Raw genomic sequence first — 25,184 nt, 5'->3', positions numbered from 1 at the left:
GGTGCATATCACCTTTCAACTGGTGCATATAACCTTTCAACTGGTGCATATCACCCTTCAACTGGTGCATATAACCTTTCAACTGGTGCATATCACCCTACAACTGGTGCATATCACCCTTCAACTGGTACATATAACCTTTCAACTGGTGCATATCACCCTTCAACTGGTGCATATAACCTTTCAACTGGGGCATATCACCCTACAACTGGTGCATATCACCCTACAACTGGCACATATTACCTTTCAACTGGTGCATATCCCCACAACTGGTGCATATCACCCTTCAACTTGTGCATTATTATATAACCTTTCAACTGGTGCATATCACCCTACAACTGGTGCATATCACCCTACAACTGGCACATATCACCTTTCAACTGGTGCATATCACCCTACAACTAGTGCATATCACCCCCCTACAACTGGTGCATATCACCCTACATCTGGCACTTTCCTTCAATTAGATCTCTCTGTACAAGTTGCTGTTCCATAATAGAATAACAATTAGCTGGTATGTTGAACTATGGTGATTAATCAATTTCTGTTTTATATGGTTTCCCTATTTAGAGATCACTAAAACTCCCATAGTTGCTAGGGAAGACCATGTGAATCTCCTCAAGAAGCCAACCCCCTCCCTTGTCATTACTGCTCTCCCCGTAATTACCCACGATGCTTGCTGACCTGTGGCACAGTCACTTCCTGCAGAGTAAAGACCACGTCAACCTGGCTCTGATAGTGACTGCATTGACACTGCGGAACTCTGCTCGCTCATCAAGTGCTTGTCATTTACGAGTTTAATTAAGAATAGCGTATAATAGTTTTGAGGCGGTTTTTGTTGTCGGTGCAGTATCTGATGGGGAAGGCACACGACAGTGGCAGCCATGTTTGTGTCTCTAGAGGCTGCCGTCGGGACTCAGTGTTACATACGTGTAGCTTCCTGACTACGGGGAACCCATTACATCTGGATATAGTGCGTCATATGGGGGTTGAAAGCTCAAAAAAACTGTTATCCAAATGTATTCAAACAATCTTGCCAAATATAGCCTTCTTCCATTGTTGGCTTGATAATGCATTTTCTGAGCATGAAAGCAAAAAACATAAATATTTCATAGGCTTCAAACCTAGTCCTTTATTAGTGCAGACAATAATAGTATAGAAATTGCCATGAGAGGCCACCCCTTCTGTCTACTCAGTAGATCTGGAGTTTACTAGTGAAGACCACCCTTTCACATCTGTCTTTTCAGCATAACCTACATAAGGCGACCACCATTCTTTCTATACAGTAGAACATAGATGAACTTACACCCTTTCTGTCCATTTGGCAGAACCTGAAATTAGTGTTTTTGTAAAAAGTAACATCTTTACAGCATAACCTCAATATAACGTCCCTTGTTTCATTGGCCATCTCACTTACTGCCATCTTATTTCAGTCTCTCTTTGTCTCTTTTCTGAGGAAATCCTTTATAATGCCTTCTCCAAACAAACGGTGGCAGTATAATAAAACTTTATGGCATATAGTTTGAAGTTTAGTTTATACAGGTTCCAGGTTATATATAGGGTGAGATTTAATAAGGTTACATTACTTTCTCAGTCAACACCAGAAGCTTCATGCCTTGACAATACGTAGGCTCAGAAAATCTTCGGTATGTTTTTTTTTTTATTGTAGGTCTGTATTTGTCGTGAACAAAACCGTAAAGAGATTACTTTCCCCTTACTTGTGTAAGTCAAACACTAGAAAGCCAACCTTGAAATACAATGAGCCATAGGCTACGGAAAAAAACCTCAAATTTAAAGGTAATGGTTGCTTTCTTGAGGAACAAAAGAGCAGTGAAGACAACAAAGTGTAACTTACGGGTTCTCACGATCCCTTGTGGAATAGAATAACGTATCATGGTGTGATGTTTTGTCAGTTTAGTTATCTTAGCCTTAACTTCACTCATGGAACGAAGTTTTTACTCAAATTCAAAACAGTTTTTTTGAAAAACTAAAAATATCTACATATTATAAATTCTATTGTGTTTTTTTTATATAACAACCATATCAGCTTATAAAACCTGAATAACTCTCATCAAGACTAAAATTGATGAAAGGTTCACACAATGCAAGATGTCATCAGATATGACAATTTCCGTATCACAATATATTTAACATTTGTTCATTGTAATATCAAGAAATAATTGTCAGAGACATACAAGATGATCTTAATCACAGTTTTACATGATTGTCATCAAAAGAATAAATTCATCTATAATGAAATACATGATTTTTAACTAATTGTTTTTCTTCCATTGACAAATACTTGAAGATAGAGGGAGTGCATGTTGCCATGATAAAGCACTTATGAACAATTTCATTCCGTACACAATCATTTACTGTCACAGTAGATGATCCTATACATAATCATTTACTGCCACTGTAGAGGATCCTATACACAATCATTTACTGTCATTGTAGATGATCCTTTACACAATCATTTACTGTCACTGTAGATGATCCTATACACAATCATTTACTGTCATTGTAGAGGATCCTATACACAATCATTTACTGTCACTGTAGAGGATCATTTACACAATCATTTACTGTCACTGTAGAGGATCCTATACACAATCATCTACTGTCACTGTGGAGGATCCTATACACAATCATCTACTGTCACTGTGAAGGATCCTATACACAATCATTTACTGTCACTGTACAGGATCCTATACACAATCGTTTACTGTCACCCTAGATGATCCTATACACAATCATTTACTGTCACTGTAGAGGATCCTATACACAATCATTTACTGTCACTGTACAGGATCCTATACACAATCATTTGCTGTCACTGTAGATGATCCTATACACAATCATTTACTGTCATTGTAGAGGATCCTATACACAATAATTTACTGTCACTGTAGAGGATCCTATACACCATCATCTACTGTCACTGTGGAGGATCCTATACATAATCATCTACTGTCACTGTGAAGGATCCTATACACACTCATTTACTGTCACTGTACAGGATCCTATACACAATAATTTACTGTCACTGTAGAGGATCCTATACACAAGCATTTACTGTCACTGTAGAGTATCCTATACACAATCATCTACTGTCACTGTGAAGGATCCTATACACACTCATTTACTGTCACTGTACAGGATCCTATACACAATCGTTTACTGTCACTGTACAGGATCCTATACACAATCCTTTACTGTCACTGTACAGGATCCTATACACAATCCTTTACTGTCACTGTAGAGGATCCTATACACAAGCATTTACTGTCACTGTAGAGTATCCTATACACAATCATCTACTGTCACTGTGAAAGATCCTATACACAATCATTTACTGTCACTGTGGAGGATCCTATACACAATCATTTACTGCCACTGTACAGGATCATATACACAATCATTTACTGTCACTGTAGAGGATCCCATACACAATCATTTACTGTCACTGTACAGGATCGTATACACAATCATTTACTGTCACTGTGGAGGATCCTATACACAATCATATACTGTCACTGTGGAGGATCCTATACACAATCATATACTGTCACTGTGGAGGATCCTATACACAATCATTTACTATCACTGTACAGGATCCTATACACAATCATTTGCTGTCACTGTAGAGGATCCTATACACAATCATGTACTGTCACTGTGGAGGATCCTATACACAATCATTTGCTGTCACTGTAGAGGATCCTATACACAATCATTCACTGTCACTGTAGAGGATCCTATACACAATCATGTACTGTCACTGTGGAGGATCCTATACACAATCATATACTGTCACTGTGGAGGATCCTATACACAATCATATACTGTCACTGTGGAGGATCCTATACACAATCATTTACTATCACTGTACAGGATCCTATACACAATCATTTGCTGTCACTGTAGAGGATCCTATACACAATCATGTACTGTCACTGTGGAGGATCCTATACACAATCATTTACTGGCACTGTGGAGGATCCTATACACAATCATTTAATGTCACTGTAGAGGATCCTATACACAATCATTCACTGTCACTGTAGAGGATCCTATACACAATCGTTTACTGTCACTGTAGAGGATCCTATATGCAATCATTTATACACAATCATCTACTGTCACTGTGAAGGGTCCTATACACAATCATTTACTGTCACTGTACAGAATCCTATACACAATCATTTACTGTCACTGTAGTGGATCCTATACACAATCATTTACTGTCACTGGAGAGGATCCTATAGACAATCATTTACTGTCACTTTAGAGGATCCTATACACAAGCATTTACTGTCACTGTAGAGGATCCTATACACAATCGTTTACTGTCACTGTAGAGGATCCTATATGCAATCATTTATACACAATCATCTACTGTCACTGTGAAGGGTCCTATACACAATCATTTACTGTCACTGTACATGATCCTATACACAATCATTTACTGTCACTGTACATGATCCTATACACAATCATTTACTGTCACTGTAGAGGATCCTATAGACAATCATTTACTGTCACTGTAGAGGATCCTATACACAATCATGTACTGTCACTGTAGAGGATCCTTTACACAATTATTTACTGCCACTGTACAGGATCATATACACAATCATTTACTGTCACTGTAGAGGATCCTATACACAATCATCTACTGTCACTGTAGAGGATCCTATACACAATCATCTACTGTCACTGTAGAGGATCCTATACACAATCATCTACTGTCACTGTGGAGGATCCTATACACAATCATTTACTGTCACTGTATAGGATCCTATACACAATCATGTACTGTCACTGTGGAGGATCCTATACACAATCATTTACTGTCACTGTACAGGATCCTATACACAATCATGTACTGTCACTGTGGAGGATCCTATACACAATCATTTACTGTCACTGTATAGGATCCTATACACAATCATGTACTGTCACTGTGGAGGATCCTATACACAATCATTTACTGTCACTGTAGTGGATCCTATACTCAATCATTTACTGTCATTGTAGAAGATCCTATACACAATCATTTACTGTCACTGTAGAGGATCCTATACACAATCATTTACTGTCACTGTAGTGGATCCTATACTCAATCATTGACTGTCATTGTAGAAGATCCTATACACAATCATTTACTGTCACTTTAGAGGATCCTATACACAATCATGTACTGTCACTGTAGAGGATCCTATACACAATCATTTACTGTCACAGTAGATGATCCTATACATAATCATTTACTGTCACTGTAGAGGATCCTATACACAATAATTTACTGTCACTGTAGAGGATCCTATACACAATCGTTTACTGTCACTGTAGAGGATCCTATATGCAATCATTTACTGTTACTGTAGTGGATCCTATACACAATCATTTACTGTCACCGTAGATGATCCTATACACAATCATTTACTGTCACTGTAGAGGATCCTATACACAATCATGTACTGTCACTGTAGAGGATCCTATACACAATAATTTACTGTCACTGTACAGGATCCTATACACAATCGTTTACTGTCACTGTAGAGGATCCTATACACAATCATTTACTGTCACTGTAGAGGATCCTATACACAATCATTTACTGCCACTGTACAGGATCATATACACAATCATTTACTGTCACTGTAGAGGATCCTATACACAATCATTTACTGTCACTGTAGTGGATCCTATACACAATCATTTACTGTCACCGTAGATGATCCTATACACAATCATTTACTGTCACTGTAGAGGATCCTATACACAATCATCTACTGTCACTGTGGAGGATCCTATACACAATCATTTACTGTCACTGTACAGGATCCTATACACAATCATTTACTGCCACTGTACAGGATCATATACACAATCATTTACTGTCACTGTAGAGGATCCTATACACAATCATTTACTGTCACTGTGGAGGATCCTATACACAATCATTAACCGTCACTTTATCAAATGAACAAAAGAACAAACAATAGCTTTGCTAAAATATTTGTAGGTGAGGGACTGAATTAATTGCTCTAATGTCTGTAAGGAGATGGGCCAATAAATTACTATTATGTTTGTAAGGGAGGGGACTGTACAAATAAAAATTATATGTAGTGATAGAGACCAATTAATTGATGTAATGGTATGGCTGATATTTCTGTAAAGTAGAAATCTTTGTGAATCCTTAGTTGGCCATTACTACAGACAATGGAAGAACGTCTTTAGTGATTGGACAGGATGGGTTTGGGTATTGACATTCTTTTGGAGACTTTTGGAAACTAGGATATTTCTTGTATTCCTTGACATTTTTAGGATAACTGTCCAAATATTCAAATTCCAAAAGCAGTCATGAATAAAATGGCCGTATTATTTCAAACGTGTATTGATCTACTAATCTGCAGTTTTAGAAAATTGCCCTACACTTCTTTTACAAATATGCCATTTAAATAGGCATAATTGGCTGCAGAGGTGGGACTGAAGACGAGGAATCGGACACCCCCAACTCGTTTTAATGTTGCTCGGTAACATTGCTAGCAATAATGCTTTGACCTTGATATAAACAACAGCCATTTTGAAGTTGAGCATTGCATGAAGAGAAGAAACAGCTATGTAGTAATTGCATGTTTAATGCCAGATAAGAACCATTGGCTGTAATAAAATCAATTTTAGTGTATCCTAGTGTAATGTTTTGTATAACATGTAATCTCCTCTGGTGTCTTTTGGTCGATGGCTGTGGAGCAAAGCATAGTTGAGGCATGAGTTAGTGTACTACCAAACATGCACACACAGCAAGTTTGGGATGGAGGGCACTCTATGTAGCAGTGTAGTGTTTATAAAATTTAAATGGATATTATAGTGTGGGAAGACAATTCTATGTAACGTAATTAAAGAAATTCTCATGGAAGATAGGTCGGGTGAACTTAAAGTTTAACCCATTCATCCCTAAAGTCTCGTTTGAACCTTACCAAATCTAAGACTGGGCAAGTCCAGTTTAAATATGTAGGGATGAATGAGTTAAGATATACTCTTATGGTCTTGGTATAAAGGTATGGTTAGCATATTTGCCTATTTTTGAAAAATGTTCAAGGGAAGGAAATGTGTGACAAAATCTAAATATGTCTAAGAAGTACAATGCTACTTTAAAGATCTAATGGGGAAATCCTTAAATGTAAAGCTGTATTTCTAGCTAACAAAAATGTCTTTCCAGCTGAGGAGGGAAGGTAACTTCTCGCTTTATTCACTTAGCCTCTCTGGAATACAAGCACATGCATTGATCCTGAATCAAAATCATCTTCCAACATCACCTTAATCTGAAACATCGTTATAAATTATCGATTGATCTGTTATTCTCCCTGCGGCACCCTCACGGTGCATGCATGTTCTAATTAAACCTGTTCGTTTTTATTCAACTCCAAATATGAACAGAAATATCTGATTAGAGGTATATATTATGATACTTATAATTCTTACTTGCAATGTATTGTGTACATTCAAGAATGCACTTTGTGTGGACTCAGACTCGAAACAGACGCTGTGTTGTCGGCCGACAGCGTAGTACTGTACATGTTAATTTACTTCTCACTGAAAGGCCCGGATGTTGCACTTTTTCGGTCGTAGCTATTTTTATTAACGGCTTTCCCAAAAGATGAAACTGACCACACTGAACGTTGGCTTCAGGTCATGTCATTGTCAACCACATACACTTTCGTTAGGAGATACATATTTTCAGTATAGACTGGATTTTTAGGTTGTCATTTTACTTAATATAACCCCTTTAAATCTTAGGCTCTTTTGAAGAAAATAAATATAAGAAGTACTACATTTCTTGGAGAGAGACAGCATATGTGTAACATATTACATTGAGCTGTGATATCAGAACCAAAATGGCGGACCACGATGTCCAGTCGGGGCCTATGACTGGTAAAACAAAGGCTAATATCCGGTAATAAGCCCCAGTGACCCCCTACTATTGAAATGTTTTCATGCACAGGCCTCCTTTTCTTATCACCAATAAAATACCATAATGTGAGTTTCAGTGTAAAAAAAACACCTCATATTGGCAATCACAACACCTTTTATGTTGGTCCCTCATCTAAAACCCTGCTGCTGGGTTACCATCAAACAAATTGGATCATTTTTCTGTGAGGAAGTGTCAGACTCAATGAATAATCAATGATTGGGTTAACTTTTTTGTCTCTCTCTCTGACTCCAAACAATCCCAGAGATGCTGGTGTGTTTTGTTAGCAGCATTGTGCTGAATACTGGGACATGTGTGCCAGGACAAATATTCGCCTTTTTCTAATAAATGCCAGGTTCTCCCTGTGTTAACTTCGCCCTTCACATGTTATTTCTTTATTGTATGTTGGGTATTAATATTCGCTGTTAAGATGAATTTGCCCTCATTGGGTGAAAAGGTTGTAATTGTTATCTTTTCTTTCCAGTCATTCCATAGCACAGACAGAGAAAGCCAAGTTTGGGGAGCTTTGTCAGGTGAGTTAATTACAGGTACAACAGGTGATACTTAGCTTTGTTAGGTGAGTGAATTACAGTTACAACAGGTGATACTTAGCTTTGTCAGGCGAGTTAATTACAGGTACAACAGGTGATAATTAGCTTTGTTAGGTGAGTGAAATACAGGTACAACAGGTGATAGTTAGCTTTGTTAGGTGAGTGAAATACAGGTACAACAGGTGATACTTAGCTTTGTCAAGTGAGTGAATTACAGGTACAACAAGTGATACTTAGCTTTGTTAGGCGAGTGAATTACAGGTACAACGGGTGATACTTAGCTTTGTTAGGTGAGTGAATTACAGGTACAACAGGTGATACTTAGCTTTGTCAGGTGAGTGAATTACAGGTACAACAGGTGATACTTAGCTTTGTCAGGTGAGTGAATTACAGGTACAACAGGTGATACTTAGCTTTGTCAGGTGAGTGAATTACAGGTACAACAGGTGATACTTAGCTTTGTCAGGTGAGTGAATTACAGGTACAACAGGTGATACTTAGCTTTGTCAGGTGAGTGAATTACAGGTACAACAGGTGATACTTAGCTTTGTCAGGTGAGTGAATTACAGGTACAACAGGTGATACTTAGCTTTGTCAGGTGAGTGAATTACAGGTACAACAGGTGATACTTAGCTTTGTCAGGTGAGTGAATTACAGGTACAACAGGTGATACTTAGCTTTGTCAGGTGAGTGAATTACAGGTACAACAGGTGATACTTAGCTTTGTCAGGTGAGTGAATTACAGGTACAACAGGTGATACTTAGCTTTGTTAGGTGAGTGAATTACAGGTACAACAGGTGATACTTAGCTTTGTCAGGTGAGTGAATTACAGGTACAACAGGTGATACTTAGCTTTGTTAGGTGAGTGAATTACAGGTACAACAGGTGATACTTAGCTTTGTTAGGTGAGTGAATTACAGGTACAACAGGTGATACTTAGCTTTGTCAGGTGAGTGAATTACAGGTACAACAGGTGATACTTAGCTTTGTCAGGTGAGTGAATTACAGGTACAACAGGTGATACTTAGCTTTGTCAGGTGAGTGAATTACAGGTACAACAGGTGATACTTAGCTTTGTCAGGTGAGTGAATTACAGGTACAACAGGTGATACTTAGCTTTGTCAGGTGAGTGAATTACAGGTACAACAGGTGATACTTAGCTTTGTCAGGTGAGTGAATTACAGGTACAACAGGTGATACTTAGCTTTGTCAGGTGAGTGAATTACAGGTACAACAGGTGATACTTAGCTTTGTCAGGTGAGTGAATTACAGGTACAACAGGTGATACTTAGCTTTGTCAGGTGAGTGAATTACAGGTACAACAGGTGATACTTAGCTTTGTCAGGTGAGTGAATTACAGGTACAACAGGTGATACTTAGCTTTGTCAGGTGAGTGAATTACAGGTACAACAGGTGATACTTAGCTTTGTCAGGTGAGTGAATTACAGGTACAACAGGTCATACTTAGCTTTGTCAGGTGAGTGAATTACAGGTACAACAGGTCATACTTAGCTTTGTCAGGTGAGTTAATTACAGGTACAACAGGTGATACTTAGCTTTGTCAGGTGAGTGAATTACAGGTACAACAGGTCATACTTAGCTTTGTCAGGTGAGTGAATTACAGGTACAACAGGTCATACTTAGCTTTGTCAGGTGAGTTAATTACAGGTACAACAGGTGATACTTAGCTTTGTCAGGTGAGTGAATTACAGGTACAACAGGTCATACTTAGCTTTGTCAGGTGAGTGAATTACAGGTACAACAGGTCATACTTAGCTTTGTCAGGTGAGTTAATTACAGGTACAACAGGTCATACTTAGCTTTGTCAGGTGAGTTAATTACAGGTACAACAGGTCATACTTAGCTTTGTTAGGTGAGTTAATTACAGGTACAACAGGTCATACTTAGCTTTGTTAGGTGAGTTAATTACAGGTACAACAGGTCATACTTAGCTTTGTTAGGTGAGTTAATTACAGGTACAACAGGTCATACTTAGCTTTGTTAGGTGAGTTAATTACAGGTACAACAGGTCATACTTAGCTTTGTTAGGTGAGTTAATTACAGGTACAACAGGTCATACTTAGCTTTGTTAGGTGAGTTAATTACAGGTACAACAGGTCATACTTAGCTTTGTTAGGTGAGTTAATTACAGGTACAACAGGTCATACTTAGCTTTGTTAGGTGAGTTAATTACAGGTACAACAGGTCATACTTAGCTTTGTTAGGTGAGTTAATTACAGGTACAACAGGTCATACTTAGCTTTGTTAGGTGAGTTAATTACAGGTACAACAGGTCATACTTAGCTTTGTCATGTGAGTTAATTACAGGTACAACAGGTCATACTTAGCTTTGTTAGGTGAGTTAATTACAGGTACAACAGGTCATACTTAGCTTTGTTAGGTGAGTTAATTACAGGTACAACAGGTCATACTTAGCTTTGTTAGGTGAGTTAATTACAGGTACAACAGGTCATACTTAGCTTTGTTAGGTGAGTTAATTACAGGTACAACAGGTCATACTTAGCTTTGTTAGGTGAGTTAATTACAGGTACAACAGGTCATACTTAGCTTTGTTAGGTGAGTTAATTACAGGTACAACAGGTCATACTTAGCTTTGTTAGGTGAGTTAATTACAGGTACAACAGGTCATACTTAGCTTTGTTAGGTGAGTTAATTACAGGTACAACAGGTCATACTTAGCTTTGTTAGGTGAGTTAATTACAGGTACAACAGGTCATACTTAGCTTTGTTAGGTGAGTTAATTACAGGTACAACAGGTCATACTTAGCTTTGTTAGGTGAGTTAATTACAGGTACAACAGGTCATACTTAGCTTTGTTAGGTGAGTTAATTACAGGTACAACAGGTCATACTTAGCTTTGTTAGGTGAGTTAATTACAGGTACAACAGGTCATACTTAGCTTTGTTAGGTGAGTTAATTACAGGTACAACAGGTCATACTTAGCTTTGTTATGTGAGTTAATTACAGGTACAACAGGTCATACTTAGCTTTGTTAGGTGAGTTAATTACAGGTACAACAGGTCATACTTAGCTTTGTTAGGTGAGTTAATTACAGGTACAACAGGTCATACTTAGCTTTGTTAGGTGAGTTAATTACAGGTACAACAGGTCATACTTAGCTTTGTTAGGTGAGTTAATTACAGGTACAACAGGTCATACTTAGCTTTGTTAGGTGAGTTAATTACAGGTACAACAGGTCATACTTAGCTTTGTTAGGTGAGTTAATTACAGGTACAACAGGTCATACTTAGCTTTGTTAGGTGAGTTAATTACAGGTACAACAGGTCATACTTAGCTTTGTTAGGTGAGTTAATTACAGGTACAACAGGTCATACTTAGCTTTGTTAGGTGAGTTAATTACAGGTACAACAGGTCATACTTAGCTTTGTTAGGTGAGTTAATTACAGGTACAACAGGTCATACTTAGCTTTGTCAGGTGAGTTAATTACAGGTACAACAGGTCATACTTAGCTTTGTTAGGTGAGTTAACCTAAAGTACAACAGGTCATACTTAGCTTTGTTAGGTGAGTGAATTACAGGTACAACAGGTCATACTTAGCTTTGTTAGGTGAGTTAACCAAAAGTACAACAGGTCATACTTAGCTTTGTTAGGTGAGTGAATTACAAGTACAACAGGTGATACTTAGCTTTGTCAGGCGAGTTAATTACAGGTACAACAGGTCATACTTAGCTTTGTCAGGTGAGTGAATGACAGGTACAACAGGTGATACTTAGCTTTGTCAGGCGAGTTAATTACAGGTACAACAGGTCATGCTTAGCTTTGTTAGGTGAGTTAACCAAAAGTACAACAGGTCATACATGTATTTAGATAAGCTCTTTAAACCTTAACCTAATTTTAAACCTAACCTGGTGTTTGTGAAGGCGATTTTATCAATTATTATTTCAAATTAGTGATACATATCTGGTAGATTTAACTTAAATTGTAAGCTTCTCCTTGTAATACTGAGACCTCCACTAAACTGATTTAAACCTTGTGATACTGATGTCTCCATTAATTAGTGGGAGCCTTTTAATAATCAGACCATCACTTAATTGATGTAAACCTTGTAATACTGACGTCTCCATTAATTAGTGCAAGCCTTTTAATAATCAGACCATCACTTAATTGCTGTAGGCCCTGTGGTACTGAGACAAAATGACAGCACTAGAGGCTTTCAGAAAAGGTTAAACATTTTTAAAAACATCTGACACTTTCTACAGGTTAGCAGGTTCTGATTACTGTAAAAAGTTATCTTGGAAATTAAAACGACCGGATATAATAACCATGCAGTCTCTTTCGGGAGTCGTGTGTATATTGATTTATCCTGAATAGGAGTGCACTTCAAGAGCAAGCTAGCTTGCATAGCAGTCATTAGAAAGGATAAGTCACCACTCATGTTGTGTTATTGAATAGCTACCAGTAGTAGGAAGTAAAAATTAATTGGAGAACTTGTTTAGAGAAACTGGTCTGTGAACTGTACTAAAAAGAAAAAATTGTATCCAGTGCTTCCAAGGGAAGTCCCATCATGAACCACATACAGAGCTCCCCTATACTAATAGTAATTATATTTGTTATACAGGGGATCAATACATCACTCATATATAAATTAACTGATTGTTAGCTACTATTTTATCTATATTCTCATTGGTGTATGTTATTATTTATCATTACAGTTTGCACCTGGCCGTTTGTGGTTTGCAAGATATGTCAATTCACAGGTGGGTGATTCTTATATTTGGCTAGTGTTGCTCTCTAGCATATGATATTACTTGTACATGTATCAGTATATCCCGGAAGTTCGCTACGGCCCATATTATTCCGGTGATGAATATATCAGAATGTTTAAATCTTGCTATCCTATTTCTGTAGTGTAGCTGTAAAAGAATCATAGAAATAAAAGCAGTATCTCATACTTTTTGCACCAACCGTGATGTGCGTTACCATGGTGATTTGGTATTTAGTAAGAATTTTCTCCCAGTAGTCTAGAAAGGCAGCGTATATGCGTAAGGATAATTAATGTTGGCAGCTGTGAATGGTATCCTTATTTTGCTAAACTAATCAAAATGGTTTCCCAAGATGAAAGTTATCCCTTGGCTGACCACAGAGAAGGGCACTAGTGGCCGTGGACACCGTAGAGATTTCCTTGACGATACAGTCCAAACAGACAGAACACACCATCTTGATTCTTTCTGTAACTCAATGTAATTAAATGCTGAGACAATACAGACAGACCGCCTCTGATCACTTGTCACCGATACAAGATACCGATTCTCGAAGAAAACATCTCGACGGAAATTGAGTCATTTAATGTCTTTTTTCCGTGCTTGGTAATTTAATGGTAGAGTAAAGAACAGTGTCTTTCACAAATCAAAGAAAAAGAAGAAATGGACATTCATGTTTTTATATATGGACATTTGTGTTACAGCTTTCTCCTTCTATTGCACTCTATGATAGAAATGGTGGCGCCCCCTATATAAATCCTCATCCTATCTAATATAAGATGATGGCCCTATATAAACCGCACCGTATCCAATACGAGATGGTGGCCTTACATATAAACCTTACTCTAACACAAAATTGTTGCCCTATAGAAGTATCACCCTACCCAAAACCAGATTGGCAAGTCGCATGAGGGACATTCTATTGGGGGCTTACTGTACAAGTAGACTAGAGTCATTTCCAACAGTTGTTTTTTAGGTCACTTGAGACTTTAGGTCACCTGAGACAAAGTCTCAAGTGACCTATTGCGATCGCCTTTTGTCCGCCGGCGTCCGGTGTCCTTGTGCGTCCGTAAACAATTTACATTTTCGACTTCTTCTCCAAAACCCCTGAACCAATTTCAATGAAATTTTGCAGAAACTTTCCATGGCCAAAGGTCAACTAAAATTGTGAATTATATGGTCCCCAGCCCCCAGGGGCCTGAGGGGCCAGCCAAAAAGGGTCAAATTGACTAAAATTTCAAAAATCTTCTTCTCAAGATCCAGATATGGTAGAATCAAATACTCTTCATAGATTGAAGGGTCTTAAGGTGCTTTACTAAAATTGTGAATTTCTTGACCCTGGGGTCTCACGTTTCCCCCTGGGAGGGGATAAACTTTACTATAGTTTATATAGGGAAATCACATTTTGGACCAACGTTTGTTTAATTGCCATTGGAAGTAATTCAATTTAGGTTAGCATTATCAGTATTTGGTAGCAGTTTGATAGTATGCACATATCAGCCCTGACTGAACCCCAGGGGCTGATGGGTGGGGCCAAAAAGGGTCGAATTGACTGAAATTTCAAAATCTTCTTCTCAAGACCAGATATGGTAGAATCAAATACTCTTCATAGATGGAATGGTTTTTAGGTGCTCTACCAAAATTGTGAATTTTATGACCCTAGGGTCTCACGTTTTCCCCTGGGGAAGGAGGAGGGGGGTGCAAAATTTGTTATGGTTTATAATGGCAAATGAATTACTTTGAATATTACATGTTGAACGATAACTTGATTGGAATTATAACCCCTTAGTTGACAGTTTGATACTTTGAAAATTTTGGGCCATCCCTACCCCCAAGGGCTGTAGGATGGGGCCCAATGGAGTCTGTGTGCTAAAATTTCCTCATTTTCCTTGTTTAGAATCAGAGGTGCTAGTTTCAAATACTTTCAGTCTTAAATCTGCATGCTAGATATTGAATAAGGTGCTTTTATTGTTTTTTGTCACTTTGAATAATATTTCTGTTCATGCTAAAAACAAAAATTAACTCTCTGTATAAATATATCAGGTGACCGTTAAGGCCCATGGGCCTCTTGTTTGTATTGCCATCAATTTTTAACAAATTTCTGTTCAGTTATTAATATATAATCTAGATAGTAAATTCCTATTTTATATAGCTTTACATCAAAGCTGATGGACTAAGATTATTCTAAGTAAGGGTTATTATGGGTTAAAAGCATGATTCATACATACTTTATAACCAACAGACTGACAATAATGACAGATGTTTCCCGTATAGGCTCGAGACAGATCTGATAATTTTTAATGATGGATCCTAGACTGTATTATACAAATAATAGAGAATTATTGGGTATCAAGGTCAGGTGAAAGTTCAAAAACAAGGACATACATTAATATTGGGCATTAAAATAAGGACAAAGTTCAATTATCAAGGATGATAAATTGATACTTACTAATGTTACACAAAGTCTTACAACTAATCTGAAGAAAAAGTTTCTGATTCTTTAATAGGGACTTAATCATCTGAATATAAAGGCAGATATGCCTGCATTCAGAATGAACTAAGTTAAACTAAATTGAAGTTCAATTAATTTTGTATTGTATTTGTTTCAGAGAGTACACAATAAGAATGTATCGGAGCAGATATTTTTCCAGTTGGTGCAGTACTTTGCTGTTGTCCTGTTCGAGTGTAACGAGGCAGAAGACTTCTCACCTGCAAAGTCCCTGATGAACATGTGCTTTACCTTCTTCTATGAAAGTGAGAATACAACACTATTTCTAGAAATTTGATCAAAATGGTCTATTATTGATCTCTGTCGTGGTCACATACCTTCACAAAGGCCACCGCAGTAGTCAGTTTTGTAGCTCGAGTCCATCCATCTTCTGTAATTGAATACAGTAGACGCTGTTGTTCCAAATGGAGAGCTTGTAATGACAACTGTCAACCTTTAGATTGGACACTGTTTTGTTAGGGTATGGCTTATATTTACTGCTGAAATCTTTAAGAAAAATAGTAAAATTATTCAACTGTTATACAAGAGAAAGGTCAATGTAACATTATAAGAACAGCAGAAGAAAAAATCAATTAACAGGCAACACTATCAGAAAGGTCAATGTGTCATTATCAGAAAGGTTGAGGTAACAGCATCAGAAATGTCATGTTATTGGCAACATTATCAGAAAGGTCAAGGTATCAGTTACAGAAAGGTCAAAATAAAAGGCGACAGTAGTGGAAAGAACTAGGTGACAATCAGAAAAGTCAAGGTTACAGGCACAGAAAGGTCAACGTAAAAGATGACAGTAGTGGAAAGACCAAGGTGACATTATCAGAAAGGTCAAGGTAACAGCATCAGAAATGTCAAGTTATTGGCAATATTATCAGAAAGGTCAAGGTAACAGCAGCAGAAACAATCAAGTAACAGGCAACATTATCAGAAAGGTCAAGGTATCAGTTACAGAAAGGTCAAAATAAAAGGCGACAGTAGTGAAAAGGCCAAGGTGACATTATCAGAAAAGTCAAGGTTACAGTAACAGAAAGGTCAAGGCAACAGTAACAGAAAGGTCAAGGCAACAGTAACAGAAAGGAAAAGTTAAAGGTGAAAGTAGTGAAAAGACCAAGGTGACATTATCAGAAAGGTCAAGGTAACAGTAACAGAAAGGTCGAGGCAACAGTAACAGAAAGGTCAAGGCAACAGTAACAGAAAGGAAAAGTTAAAGGTGAAAGTAGTGAAAAGACTAAGGTGACATTATCAGAAAGGTCAATTAAGGTAACAGTAACAGAAAATGAAAGTAATGATATTAGACAGATCAAAGAAACATCTCCCAAAATTTTACAGTAATACAGTTGCAATGCCATGCCATTTGGTACACTAATAGCCATCTTATATATACATATATATACACATTTTTACATGCATCTTATGGTTGTGGGACTCTTATTCGATTGCCCACTATTTATTTTTCATCACCTTATCTAGTGATGTTTAATAGATTACAGCTAACGTCATCACCTGACCTTGAAATTGCATCCAAACTGTTTTTATTTGTAATTCCATCTAAATCTTACAAAAATATATTTAAATTGAATGACTTTTTATAATGATGCAGGTCACCATGGTAATGTGAGTGGACGTAACTTCCTGTACAGCTTTCTGCGAGAACAACCAATATGGCAGTCATTACGATTCTGGAATGCCGCCTTCTTTGATGCCGTTCAGTGTGAGCGTGCACGGCAACCCATGTGTACAAGGTAAATAGCCAATAGTCCTTCAAACTAATGGAGTTACAACCAGAAGTGGAGTCAAACCAGTCATGTAACTGATGGACTTCAATCTGTAATGATAAGAGAATACATTAAAGTGTGGCATCTCTTTCCTCTATATTTCCTCTGGTCGTTTAATTTCCATTTGTAAGCAAGTTCTCAGAACAACATGTGTCCTGTGCTTATTGACCATCAGGACCATGTTATAAATATACTTTCCTGTCTATTATGAATCTATGTTTGATACACACTGTTTTATCCAGACATCTGTAGGGACTAATGTGGTTACAATACACTGCCCATTTATTTATTTATTCCATCCTTCCAAAAACCAGGATCAAGTCTGGCCATCTTTTGTGACATGTTAAAAAATCAAAATTAAAAAAAAAAAAAATCAAACCCAATGGCAAAATGTGAGGGTTGTCTAAATTCATTCATAATTAATGACGATCATTAAATAGCAAAGAATGTATATGTTGACGTTTTAAATTTGTGAAATACAAAAAATAATAAAAAATCAACTATCTTTTGGTTTAGACTATACTGAAGCTAACAAAACATCAAACAAACCAAACCAAATCCAGGACATTGTACGTTGGTGCTGTGGTCAATGTTTCAGGTTTGGTATAGTCATAATTAGTGAAGGACTTGCTAATATGTTATGCAAATTAAAATATGGATATGCATAATACATTTTGTTGAAATCAAGCCGCGTTAAGGACAGTAATTGCATGGATACCAGTGACGTAGCCTCATGAATTATATGTTAATCTGTATTTATCATATTAACCATCAAAATTACCCTGGCTTTGCTGTTATGTAATGTGCATACAAAATGTTGAAAACGGACCGTTGATAGGGCAATTATTGAATGGGAACTTAAGCCTGACAGATATGGGATATTATATATTCTGTTGGGTTGTGATTACAGTTCCTATTAGTTATTGAAATTAACAAAACATATCTCTCTAAAACATGTGTTAAATACAAGTTCTGTCTGGTAGTGATGATAATGGCTACTGTTTTTCATTGAAGGAAACACAAAATATATGTATCTTTTCATTGGGTTGTTTTTTCGGCTCCCATGATTTATCAAAGCATACCTATCTAAAAACATGTTGAATATAAATTACGTTGGGTTGGGACAATGGCTCCCATTGTCTATTGAAATGAACAACAAATATCAGTCTAGAATTTGTGTGGATTAAGTATTCCTTTGGACTTGATAACAGCTCAATTGTTTCAATGAAAACTGACAAAACTTATGTGTCTGCAATGTGTGTTGAATAAAATTTCCATAGGGTCGTGACCACAGCTCTCATTGTTTAAAAGAAATATTGGTCTAGATCATTTGTTGAATAAATTTTCTGGGGGGATTTGATAAAAGCTCTGTTTAATTAAAGCTGACAAAAAGTATGTGTCTGGGACGTGAGGTGAATAAAAAACCCATTGGGTGATGGTAACATTTCCCATTGTTTCATTGACAGCCAAGGAACAGACCAAGCTCAAACTGATGACCAAGAGTTTCAGGAGAACATCACCTTTGGGCAGCTTGGGTAAGGTCTGACCCACTCACCTAATAGACCTCCTGTTACACACGATATGATATGCGTGCCTGGAGTGAATTAAAAAATCTTGAAGTCTAATATATATCCTAGTGGAATTTATGTTGGTTGGTCAATATTTGTCCATAAACCGTGGTTTGAGGCTTGATAAATAAGAAAAGTATATAAAAAATGCTTTCATGTGAAAAAAAACTAGGCCATGACTAAAAATGTAATATGTTGGTTTAACCATATGAAATGGCTTATACAGGGAAGTGTTCTTATTAAAATGCCTTTTCTTTTAAATCCTGCAAGTCTCCAATGTTAACTCGAATTTTTAATACCTTATATCAGTATCAAAAGTAAGATCAATAGTTTGTTTCATAGTTTCTTCATAATTCACGTTTCATGTCATCATCACCACTACTTATGAAATAAAGTTTATAGTTACAGCAATATCAAATCGGCAGTTTCTTCATATATAAGGGTTTAAATATTTCATATATTTATTTTCTGGAATTATGGCTAACCACCATTTAAACACATGTAGAAAGAAAATAATGAACTGTGTTCATCTCTAATATAATTATTTCAATCATGGTCAGTTCAGAATATGGTAATCTGGATAAGCATGGTCATCATGTTGCAATTCAATGATAAACCAAGGCTGACGTAGAACCATGATCAACTTCAGTGTTTGTCAAGGTCACTGCCGGAATTTAACCTTCATAAGCATGAAAATATCGACATTGATTTGTTAAAATCATTGATACATTGTACAAGAAACCACAGATATGAATGCTTTGTGGTTTTACCGGTTAATGGAAACAAACCGTACGAATGACACAGAATCAAAGTAGTTAGAATGATTTTAAATCACTTCATTATCATTAAATAATCAATATAAATAATTCTTTTGGTTTGATTGATGGATCTCTAATGTTAATAATTTTCTCACAGGACATTCACATGCAACATGCGATCTTTTGGGTTAAACAAGGATCTGTGCTTAGAGTTCCTCAGGAAACAATCGACCATTGCCAATCTGAAAGAAGGTAAGGGGGTATAACTCTAACCATGCTAAAGGATATTTATCCACAGTTATATGGTAGTGATGACATAAATGTATTATTTTTCAATACCATGATATTAAAATTCATTAAGTTTAGAGAAAATTGATAATTGTTAACATAATAAATATGATTATCTATGCACGTCAATTACATATTTATGATGCACCATCTGTAGTACTAGTATTTGATTTTCGAACATGGAAATTTTGATAGTAAATCTACCATTTAAAAGACAAAAGCTTATATTTTGTTTATTATTTTTCATTTCAGAACAAGTTCAAATGCTGAGAGAAAATGTGGAAAAATTGAGGGAAACATAAAACTTTGGGAATATTTAGGTCTTAAAAGATATGTATATACTGGTGTTTCATGCCTATAAATAATCCCCATCTTATAGCAACGCAATCATCCCAGATGTATAAGTTGTAACTGATCTCATGTGTATGATATACGTCTCATGACTCATGTTAGATATCTGACGGTTTATTCAGATAATGCTATTTTAGGAATATAGTATTTATGTTAGAAATATATTTTTAGTTTTGACTGATTGTTTTCATACTGCATTAATCTAAATTACGATAAGTTAAGAGAGCTATGGCGGAATACCGCCCATATTTCCCTAAGTCGGCATTTATGAAAACGGAAAAAATATTAATGAGTAAATAATTTCTAGCAGCGAAAATGCATAGAATTAAACCAATTGAAACTGAATTTTTGAACTGTTGAAATATTAGATATACTTAATATTATATCGCAAATTTAGCCATATTCACTATCTCTATGAAAGTGATGGGGTTTCCCCAGACTTCAAAAAAACACTTTCAACACTTTCCCATCCGAGGACCAACTTTTGAATAAGCTTTATTATTCCGTTATGTAATATGCAAAAACAAATCTATTCAGGAAAAGTGGTCCTCCTTTGGGAAAGTGCTTAAGATAATGAAAAACAGGGTTGAGCGAGTTTCTTAAAAAGCGACAGGTGTTTCTTGGGTTGAAACAGTTTGTATTCGCATCTTCGTCTATGTCCGATGTAGTAGCCGAATGTATAACGCAGTTAACTTGTGATCAGACGAAGTGAACGGTGCAAGTTCGAATCCACGTTCAGGTTCCTTTTTTTTAACATTTAGGCATGTGATCTTTTTCCTTAATTAAGTAATAAAATATTTTTCAAATCAATGGTACACTTTATTTATATTTCAATTACATACCTATTGATTTATCTTCTATGGAATCATGTCAAGAAATTACTGTACACGTGAACAATACAGCTACGCTTTGTAGATAAAACATCGTTTTAAAATATATTTATGAATTGTTTTACCCTTCAATTGGCACTAGTATTTTTTTCTATTATTTAAACACGAACAAATTATGCTGAAATACAACATAAAAACGTGGGATTGTTGCGTTAGAATAAAAAAGGCCAAGCAAAAACTAACGCAGGCAGTAGTAATGAAAATTAGATCCGTTCAAAATTCGTTGGTAATGATTGTACCATCTTGTGTTACATACAGCAAACCATTTGTTGAATTCTTAGAAATAACGCGAAATAAGCTTTTTGTTGAGTCTTTATCGTGACACGCATGTATCAATAGCCATGGCCCTGAATTCGGCTGTGTACATTAATCAATTCTTAGACACCGGATTCCGATAGAGCTAACTGTATAAAAAAAATACCCGAGGACGCGTCATAACAGTACACGGTGGCACGCGCGCACTAGCGGTCTCAACTTTAGGGATATAGGCATAGCAACCCGCCATAGCTCTTTGTCATCTTTAAACTTCCTTTCATAACAGGAATCCGATTGTTCAACTATCAGCTGGGTAATCCAGTAGATGAATGAGAAAAATATCCTGGTAGCATTATGAAGGTTACAGCTTACATTGAACGAATACCCTAAGTGTATTTTCTTGCAGTTTTCTGGCAAAAACATATCTGTAGCTGATTTGACGTTCTCTAGTACCATGAAAGTTCCTGAACTTAAGGAAATACTGGTGTTCAAAGCTAAGGAAAACACAAAAGATAAAAAACATCTCCTTAATTCTAGCATTGTTTTCCATGGAAATACTTAAGTTTAGGAATTTCTTTAAAAAAAAAAATGTTCGTGAACCTGGCGTCGGGTATAAAGTTTTTCTGTTCAGATCTGTTTTTGAAGGTGGTTTTTTGAAGCTTTGAAGAAGGATTCGCATCAAAAGCAGTATCATATTGTTCTGAAACAAAGATTCAATGATGAATTAATCATAATTGTAAAATAATATACACTGGTTAATACTTAAATAAATAAAGCAAAGAGTAGGACATTATTTTGTCAAGTTCATTGAAACATTTAACTAAAATGTGTATATTTATAATCTGCTATACCGCGCACGGTAATTCATAGTTACATGAGTATGGGTGTTCAATGCTGTTTTTATAATCTAAGAGATTGTCTAACAATTTAATCTGAACCTCTCGTAAAAAGGCAGTTTTGCCTATCAAGTTATCCTATAAATAGCATCGGTAATTATACCGATTATATATACTAGTTGTTATACAAACGAAACACATTTTATCTAGAATACAGTTGATCTAGGGTACTATTGAGGAACAATGATGCATCCGTTTTGATTACATGATATTCGTTGGAATTAAATGTAGTTTATACTCGATCAAATATTCTCCGAGGCAGGTAATGACATATCAATGAACACCAACGAATGAGTACCTTAATTTACAGCTGTCTTTTGCTGAAAACTTATAAAACCTTCCAACTATTATAGATTACTATACACGAAATATCACGTTCAGATAATTGTTTATTAAGCCCCGACCAAATACAGCCAACGTGTTGGTAAGCTCTTAGTTCATGTGCAGTGCAATGGCTGTATACAGTAGTTTACACCGATTTGGACTTCCCATCTTTCGGGGCCCTAACATCACTGATGCGTCCTACAAGGACAACACCGCTTTATGGTGCAGTGGTACTCATTGTTGACATACTGTATTAATCACCAGCTTGTATAGGTGCAGTCTCATGTATGTGTCTTACGTTGATCTGTAATTTTAAAAAATATATAAAGGAAGCATGATTTGACCATTTAAACTGTAAATAGGATTTCATGACTTTACAGTTGACGAGGGTAAATACTTGGTGCAATTTTTGTATGTGTTTCTGAACACAACATTGTTGATATATACTCATCCTGGTATTTAATTCACCAATGAACCTCATCTCCCGTAGTTAGAATACTCGGGGTCAACACACGTTTCATACGAACGGTAAATATTGAACACGTTTATACAAATTGTAGGGATAGCTAGGTATTTCATTTCAACAAATTGGCTAAGCCTATAAAGGTCCTTTCCAATGTGGTCTCACAAATATACATCTAGGCATGTGGTATCAGCCACGTGGGACTCGACGATGTAGCACTCGGTTTGGTTACACTGGTTGAAAAGGGTGACATTGCAATATTGTATATTTGTGATAGTACCTGCAGTGTAGGTAGACAGGCTTGTTACATATATATATCTATATCAAATAGAATGTATCTCACTGTCTCAACCCCTTACAAACAGACAAAATATATATGTGTACCATGTCCTTCATTTTGTCTTGCCCTGATTGTTTTCTTGTGCTGCAAAAGTTGCAGTGGAAGCAAAAATACTCAACATGTGTGACACCGTTATCACATAGCATCTTTAGTATTATAATAAAAATAGTTTTTTGAAGAAAATAGTCAGTGTAATAGTTATGAAAATATTTAACTGTAGACTATTAACTTTATGCTATTAGGCCTTAAAGTTTTGCCAGTAATTCGCTAGAAATAAAATTTAATGATATATCTAGTTATTTACAAAATTGAGATTCCGTTTGTAAAGTTATTTCTTTTTTCTCCACAAGAATTTAAGGTGTTTAAACAAAATTGCTTTTTGGTGCAATATAGTTATATAACTGTTGTATATGTGCAATGTTTAAACGGTTTGATCGTTATCGAATATTAGTAAGAGTAAAATGAAAGTAGGTCGCCGAACGCGAACATATTTTAATGTGCTGAACGTATAACTTGTACACACAGTAGTAGAGTGATTATGAGATGTACCTAGTATATAGTATAGCGGAGAGTCTGTTGACGAATGAAGGTTGATCGAATGTTTGTATGAGTAGTTAGTATACCTGTTGACGCTGTTATGTAATCATCACCATGTTACATTAGTGTTATATACCAGATACCATTACTATCCCATGTGTATCACCTTAAATGTAGAGGTAGTATGTGTACATTACGTATGGGGGAGTCTCGATGATCCAGCCACATTCCTTTCCAGCAAAAATTGATATAAACTTTGAAAGTGATAACGTTGTGAAGAAATGGGAAAATCTGTCTGCGAAAATTCGGCACTGATTTTGGATAGATCAGATAAAAATGGACAATCTGTCCCCTCAAACACTGTATTGATTTCGGTGAAACTTTTATTAAACAATTTTGTACAGAAAAAGGATAATCTGTCGCCTAAAAACTGCATTGATTGTAGTGAAACCTGAGTGAACAATTTTGTATAGTAAAACGACCGTATTGGTGGCTGGATTAACGGATCTCAACTGTATACCACTATATTGCCGTAGACAATGCAAAGTTGAAGGTTCCTTAACCGCATATTTGCCTTACTCGTAAAGATGTCTTAAGTATTTGGTTTTGCGTTATTTAACAACATAATAATCAAATGATTACGTTATTTTAAGAACATTTGGTAATTTACATATGCAAGAAAAATAGTGGCAAATGTTTTAAATTCTTTTTAGAAATAAAGATGTATTTAAAATCAATGATCATGTTCAGTTGGTCATTACAACAGGATTGCGATGATGATGTTGTTTAACCTCTGATGATATATTTCTCCAACCTTTGACCTATTTCTGACGTTATTCGAAATGTATCAGAAATGCATGGGTATATCCATGTCATAGACTGTTGTGTTTGATAGATTTTAATTATTGAGTGTTAAGTTTTTCAATGAAATTATTCGTTTTATATTCAATTGTTGTCATTTAT

The 25,184-nt window shown here is 36.1% G+C and overlaps 1 protein-coding gene across 1 annotated transcript in view; it reads left to right on the top strand.

Annotated features, from left to right (window-relative positions):
• Positions 1 to 21,004, top strand: part of LOC110466790 — a 74,252-nt gene extending 53,248 nt beyond the window's left edge. The window contains exons 3-9 of the mRNA XM_021523547.1: positions 8,463 to 8,511; positions 13,226 to 13,270; positions 15,883 to 16,027; positions 17,377 to 17,518; positions 19,018 to 19,086; positions 20,035 to 20,129; positions 20,418 to 21,004. Coding sequence (XP_021379222.1) covers positions 8,463 to 8,511; positions 13,226 to 13,270; positions 15,883 to 16,027; positions 17,377 to 17,518; positions 19,018 to 19,086; positions 20,035 to 20,129; positions 20,418 to 20,467 — 595 coding nt within the window. The 3' untranslated portion in view covers positions 20,468 to 21,004. The remainder of the gene's footprint in view (positions 1 to 8,462; positions 8,512 to 13,225; positions 13,271 to 15,882; positions 16,028 to 17,376; positions 17,519 to 19,017; positions 19,087 to 20,034; positions 20,130 to 20,417) is intronic.
• Positions 21,005 to 25,184: the final 4,180 nt, after the last annotated feature.

Source organism: Mizuhopecten yessoensis, unplaced genomic scaffold, assembly GCF_002113885.1.
Source record: "Mizuhopecten yessoensis strain PY_sf001 unplaced genomic scaffold, ASM211388v2 scaffold11145, whole genome shotgun sequence".
NCBI lineage: Eukaryota > Metazoa > Mollusca > Bivalvia > Pectinida > Pectinidae > Mizuhopecten > Mizuhopecten yessoensis.
The sequence above is the reverse complement of the archived record's forward strand: the minus strand, read 5'-3'. Positions and strand labels throughout refer to the sequence as shown.